Source organism: Brassica oleracea, chromosome C6 (assembly GCF_000695525.1).
Source record: "Brassica oleracea var. oleracea cultivar TO1000 chromosome C6, BOL, whole genome shotgun sequence".
NCBI classification, from domain to species: Eukaryota; Viridiplantae; Streptophyta; class Magnoliopsida; order Brassicales; family Brassicaceae; genus Brassica; species Brassica oleracea.
Window position 1 is genome coordinate 35,614,429 of NC_027753.1, and position 6,000 is coordinate 35,620,428.

The 6,000-nt window shown below is 35.4% G+C and overlaps 2 protein-coding genes across 3 annotated transcripts; both read left to right on the plus strand.

The window, feature by feature from the left end:
• Positions 1 to 432: 432 nt before the first annotated feature.
• On the plus strand, positions 433 to 3,405 carry LOC106300231 (lysine histidine transporter-like 5). 2 transcript variants are annotated; one of them, XM_013736332.1, is made up of 8 exons: positions 433 to 596; positions 1,196 to 1,359; positions 1,434 to 1,817; positions 1,889 to 2,285; positions 2,369 to 2,474; positions 2,559 to 2,650; positions 2,740 to 2,808; positions 2,895 to 3,405. In XM_013736332.1, the coding sequence occupies exons 1-8, from the start codon at positions 570 to 572 to the stop codon at positions 2,991 to 2,993; spliced, it is 1,338 nt and encodes a 445-aa protein (XP_013591786.1). In that variant the 5' UTR covers positions 433 to 569; the 3' UTR covers positions 2,994 to 3,405. The 2 variants fall into 2 exon arrangements, with proteins under 2 accessions (XP_013591786.1, XP_013591787.1); XM_013736333.1 differs by lacking the exon at positions 433 to 596 and adding an exon at positions 679 to 754.
• A 526-nt stretch (positions 3,406 to 3,931) lies between these two features.
• LOC106300232 (glucuronoxylan 4-O-methyltransferase 3) lies at positions 3,932 to 5,190 on the plus strand. Its single transcript, XM_013736334.1, has 2 exons — positions 3,932 to 4,332; positions 4,491 to 5,190. Exons 1-2 carry the CDS (start codon positions 4,036 to 4,038, stop codon positions 5,082 to 5,084), a joined length of 891 nt encoding a protein of 296 aa, XP_013591788.1. The 5' UTR covers positions 3,932 to 4,035; the 3' UTR covers positions 5,085 to 5,190.
• The last annotated feature ends 810 nt before the right edge of the window (positions 5,191 to 6,000 follow it).

Genomic DNA, 6,000 nt, shown 5'->3' on the forward strand with positions numbered 1-6,000 from the left:
GTTATTTTGTGACAAACTATTTTGTGATAATTAAGAGATTTGCCTTTGATAGAATGCTAAAAAATAAAACTCAAACAAAATTATTGGTCATATTTCAGCATTTTAAATATGATTTTCTTTCGAAACAAAAGATAAATGAACAGTGAAATTGTGTAATAAGCTGATAAATTTTATATTTATCTCTTAAATTGTTAGACGATTTGTAGACTTCTAATGAATTGTGGGAACGCTGGTTTATCGGGATGAATTAAGGCTAGAAACGTGGGTAATAAAACAAAGAAGAAGAAGAGATCAGAGAGTAAAGAAATAGGAAGAGATCAGACTCGTTCAAAAGACCATCCTCACTTTCCTATGATCCAAGTAATAAAAAAATTACTTTCACCCTAGCTAGTTATCTCTCTATTTAAACTCTTCACTATCCCTAATCATACCATTAAAAAATAAACAGTAATCACACTTCTAATTTTTTTTGTTTTCTTCTCTATACGTATTTTATACTAAAAAAAGAAAAATACATTTCCCTGTATTTTAATTTTTTTTGTGGGTATTAAAGAAAACACAAAACAAGAATGACGTTCAATGCGCCTCTTTCAGCGGTAACAAGCTTTCTCTGCATTACAAATATCTTTTATCTTTGTGTATATATCACATGAATAATGTAGTTTTCATCTAAAAGACTCTAACACTTGATCATATTCTTTCCTCACTTGATATCTTTTTCTTTTCTTCTACAAAATGCATACTGTTATTAAAGGTTGGTGCTCTTAAACTGAATTTAGAAAATAATTATTTGATCATATAAATCGTCTTACTCCTTCTGTTCATAAATATATGATGTTTAGAATAGTTTTTATGTTCCAATATGTAGGATGTTCTCATATTTTAAGGTAACTTTAAATTCATCAAAAACTGTGTAACCAATCAAATTTAATAGTTCTATTTTGTAATTGGTTGAATAGTTTTTAATTTAAAATTTTAATGATACTTTTTAGATAAAAAGTAAATTTTTTAATAAGTGTGTTTTATCTAAAAAATCTTATATTTAGGAACGGATTGACTATAATTTTAGCGATGAGCATTAAATCATTCACTCTAATAAAACATTCTTGTAACGCCAACATATGGTAATTCAACAGTTTTCCTTTTGACATTTAATGTCATCTCTATGTATGAATCATTACAAAACCTTGATCAGGATGATGAGGAGAACAATAATAAGAAGCAAATGGATTACAACGATTGGTTACCGATCACCGCGTCTAGAAATGCCAAGTGGTATTACTCCGCCTTCCACAATGTCACGGCCATGGTCGGCGCCGGAGTTCTCGGTCTCCCTTTCGCCATGTCACAACTTGGCTGGTAATGTTCTTTTAAATTTTTATTTTTGGTTATCATCACAGAATAGAAGTTGTAATTAATTATTATTGTAACAGGGGACCTGGACTTGTTGCCATAATGTTATCATGGCTTATAACGTTCTACTCGTTGTGGCAAATGGTTAATTTGCATGAAAGCGTTCCCGGGAAACGGTTTGACCGTTACTCGGAGCTAGGCCAAGAGGCGTTCGGACCAAAACTAGGTTACTGGATCGTCTTGCCGCAACAGCTCATGGTCCAGATCGCTTCCGACATAGTCTACAACGTGACCGGGGGAAAATCGCTTAAGAAATTCGTCGAGCTTCTTTTTCCTCATCTCCATCACATCCGTCAAACTTATTACATCCTTGGGTTCGGTGTGCTCCAAGTCGGTCTCTCTCAGTCTCCTGACTTCAACTCTATCAAGATCATCTCTCTTCTCGCTGCCCTTATGTCTTTCTTGTATTGTCACTAAACCAAACCCAAACACATCCTTTTGTTTTTGTTCTTCTTTCTGATCTCTTTGTTTGTAGGTACTCAATGATAGCGTCTGTAGCGTCAATAGTGAAAGGAATGGAGCATCATCCAGCTGAGTACGGAGTCAGAGGACACACCACGGCCTCAATGATCTTTGACGCGTTTAATGGCGTTGGAACCATAGCGTTTGCGTTTGCGGGTCACAGTGTGGTTCTTGAGATTCAAGCTACTATTCCTTCAACACCTGAAGTCCCTTCTAAGAAACCGATGTGGAAAGGAGTCGTCGTTGCTTACTTCATCGTCATCGTTTGTTACCTCTGTGTGGCTATATCAGGTTACTGGGCTTTTGGTGCTCATGTTGAGGATGATGTCCTCATTTCCCTTGAGAGACCTGTTTGGCTTATAGCTGCAGCTAACTTCATGGTCTTTATCCACGTTATTGGAAGTTACCAGGTCTTGTTTTTTTTTTCTCTTGTTCTGTTTCGTTTTCTTGAAAATGTGATTACAATGTAACTGATGATGATTTATCTGGACAGGTTTTTGCGATGTCGGTATTTGACGCGATCGAGTCATATCTTGTGAAAACACTGAAGTTCACTCCTTCAGTAATGCTGCGTCTAGTTGCACGTAGCACATACGTTGGTTAGTTCTCATTTATCTTTCTTTTTCCACTTTTTTTTTTCTGGAGACATGTAAACTAAGATTCACTTCTTGTCTGTTGTGTAGCAATTGTGTGCCTTATAGCAATTTGTATCCCCTTCTTCGGTGGTCTTTTAGGGTTCTTCGGTGGCCTTGTCTTCTCATCAACCTCATACTTCGTAAGTCATGAAACATATATCTCAAGTTGTTTGCAAACATTAGATTATATAAAACGGATGATGTTATAATGTACCTCTACAATTTGCAGATACCTTGCATTATATGGTTGGTCATGAAGCGACCAAAACTATTTAGCTTCCATTGGTTTGCCTCTTGGGTTAGTCTTTCTTTCTTGATTCCACAAGGCTTTAGTGTCACAAGGTGATTACTCTAATAACTCTCTAATCCTGTGTATAACTACAGTTTGCAATAACAATTGGAGTCTTGATAGCAATCTTTGCACCAATTGGAGGAATGAGACACATTATCCTTTCAGCAAAAAGCTACCAGCTCTTCTCATAGGTTTTCAAAAACACACAAAAGCAACCATTGTCGCATCAACTTCTTATAAAAGTTTTTTTCTACCGTTTAATTTAGCATAGTTTAGATATTTGAATTCTGGGGTTTCTCATTTCTTTTGTCTTCCGTTTCATGGAGTGTCACTTTTTTTTTTTTTTTTGCTATAATCCTTCCGTCAAGAACTGCCTTCCGAATTGCTTCTGGATATCCGTGAAAGCTTCTACGTGGTTTGGTCCGAGGCTGTGACGGATGTTCTCTTCGACCAGTCATTTGAAATCACCTTACAAAGGAATACCATATGGTCTATAGATTTTCTACTGCAGCTAAAGTACTAAATGGCTGTGTAGAATTCAAAGCTTTTTGGTTTTGGATTGTAATAAAACATCTGAATAATATGATTGGTTATCCGTAATTTCGCTGTTGAGTTTTTTCTTATCAAATTCGAATTCACCATCCTTAAAAACGTAACAGTAACACCAATAGTGCTAGTGTTCTCGTATACAGATGTTTCAAAATGTATTAAAAGATGGCAAAAGAGAAATTGTAACTGCTATATTACTCTTTGCTAAAACCTTTTAAACGTAATCCCCTATTAGATTATGACACCAAAGCCTATATTAATTAGCTGAAGTTTCTTTATCCTATATACTCTATTAAGGGTTTCGTATTTTTTTTTTTAATTTAAAAAATAAAAAAATTAAAAAGCATATCAATCACGAACCGGCACGGACCGGTGGAGCCCGCGAACAGTGAAAAACCTACACAACCGACGTTTCTTATTTTGCCCATTTTGCATACGTTTTTTCTAAAACCTGGACCCCACCGCTTTAGAGACGCTAAAAATATAGCGATAATCGTGCTCTTATTGTTAATATCGACCAATCATATTGAGACACACGACATAACCAAACCACCAAATGACATAAAGCTCGAAAGAAACTTGATATCTTTTGTCTCTTTGTCCCCTTAACCTTTTTAGTAAACTGTAACGCCTCTCACTTGAACAACTCAAATTAACACAACCACTCTCTCTCCGTCCATCACAATGACAACTAATCTCCACTTTCCGATAACACTGAAACTCATTCTCTCTACCTTAGCATCTCTCCTCGTGATCACTCTCTTCTTCATCACCAGAACCGATTTCTCACCGTCTTCATATCAGTCAGCGCCGGCCAAAACTATCCAGATCTCCAGCTCCTCCACCAGAACTAAAGAACAGAGCCCAGACTCCGTGAGTTGCGGTAAGATCCCTCCTTCGCTCGCCGATGCTCTCATCCACTACGCCGCCTCCAATGTCACTCCCCAGCAAACACTCTCTGAAATCTCCGTCACCAAGAAGGTAATTAACAAAAGACTAACAAAACAACATGCAAGTCAAAAACCAAAACTGAGTAACTTTTTTTTTTCTTTTTTAAAACACAGAGGAACTTAAAAAAAAAACTGAGTAAACCACGGAGTAACTTAAAACAAAAAACTGAGTAACTTAAATTGCATCAGGTCCTAGACAAGACATCGCCGTGCAACTTTCTTGTGTTTGGTCTTGGCCACGACAGCTTGATGTGGGCGTCACTAAACCACGGAGGAAGAACTATCTTCTTAGACGAGGACGAGTCATGGATACGCCAGATCGCCGAGAAGTTCCCTTCTCTGGAATCGTACCACGTACGGTACGAGACCAAGTTAAGAGACGCGGCGGCTCTGATGTCGGCGGCTAGAGATAGAGAAGAGTGCCGTCTCGGTGCGTCGATGGATCTTAGAGTTTCCAAGTGCGAGCTCGCGCTGAAGGGCTTACCGGAGGTGGTTTACGAGACGGAGTGGAATTTAATCATGGTGGATGCTCCTACGGGGTTTCACGAAGAAGCTCCGGGGAGGATGTCAGCGATTTACACGGCGGGGATGATCGCGAGGAGCCGGGGGAAAGGAGAGACGACGGCTGTTTTTGTGCATGATGTGGATAGGACTGTGGAGGATGAGTTCTCTATGGCGTTTTTGTGCAGAGATTACATGACGGAGCAAGAGGGACGACTCCGTCATTTTACGGTGCCTAGTCACTGGGACTCTAACATCGCCGGCGGTAAATACTGTCCCTAATCCGCCGATGATAAAATGATTTCTTAATATATATTTTGGCTGTGAGACTATCTAAATGATATTTTAATTCAACATTTTACCGTTTAATCAATTTTCTTCCATCTAATAATTTAAAACACACTTAATTTTATGTTATAATAAATAAATTTCTGTAGTAAATTCAAACAAATTTTTATTAGAAAAATATGTTTAGTGCAAATAAATGAAAACAATATTGATGTATAAATTACAGAATACTTAATTTGTACTAAATTTCTGTAAAAATAATGTAAAATAAAAATTGAATAGAATAAAAATTTGTAAAAACTACGTAGTAAATAAAAGAAAATATGGCACATTTAAGTTATTTCATATCTAACTAATATGAAAACAATATTTTACCTTTTAATCAACTTTTCCTCCACTATATTATTCTCTCTCTTTTTTTTTATGCAGGTAGTTTTAGGTGAAGTTTTAGGTGAATGCACAAATATTAAAAAAGTTATTAATTTTTCCAAAAGTAGCATTTGATATATAAATTAGGTGTAGTTAAACCAATCATAAATAAATATATATTATTTGATTGGTCACATTATACCCAATAAAAATAAAAGTTACTTAAAATTATAAAAACTACTTATATTTTGAAATAAACAAATTTTACTTAACCTACTTACAATAAAAAACAGAGGGAGTAATAAATAAAGTTATTTCGTAAAATCTTATAAAACGTACTTATCCAAATTAAATGAAACAATATTTATGTATAAAATAAAGAATGATTAATTTCATTTTAAAATATTTTTTTATAAATCATTAAATTAAAATAATTTGAATAAAACAAAAAAATGTAAAACTTGGTAGTAAATAAAAGAACATTTGGCACACTGATTAACACTTTAATTACACCAATTTAACTATTAATTTTTTTATTTAA

What these genes read in the sequence shown, in the direction of transcription:
- LOC106300231 (XM_013736332.1), top strand. Translation starts at nt 570, where the DNA reads ATGACGTTCAATGCGCCTCTTTCAGCG. An exon ending in GCCATGTCACAACTTGGCTG is followed by an intron (nt 1,360 to 1,433) that starts GTAATGTTCTTT and finishes TTATTGTAACAG; the next exon opens with GGGACCTGGACTTGTTGCCA. An exon ending in TCCATTGGTTTGCCTCTTGG is followed by an intron (nt 2,809 to 2,894) that starts GTTAGTCTTTCT and finishes GTATAACTACAG; the next exon opens with TTTGCAATAACAATTGGAGT.
- LOC106300232 (XM_013736334.1), top strand. Translation starts at nt 4,036, where the DNA reads ATGACAACTAATCTCCACTTTCCGATAACACTGAAACTCATTCTCTCT. An exon ending in AAATCTCCGTCACCAAGAAG is followed by an intron (nt 4,333 to 4,490) that starts GTAATTAACAAA and finishes AAATTGCATCAG; the next exon opens with GTCCTAGACAAGACATCGCC.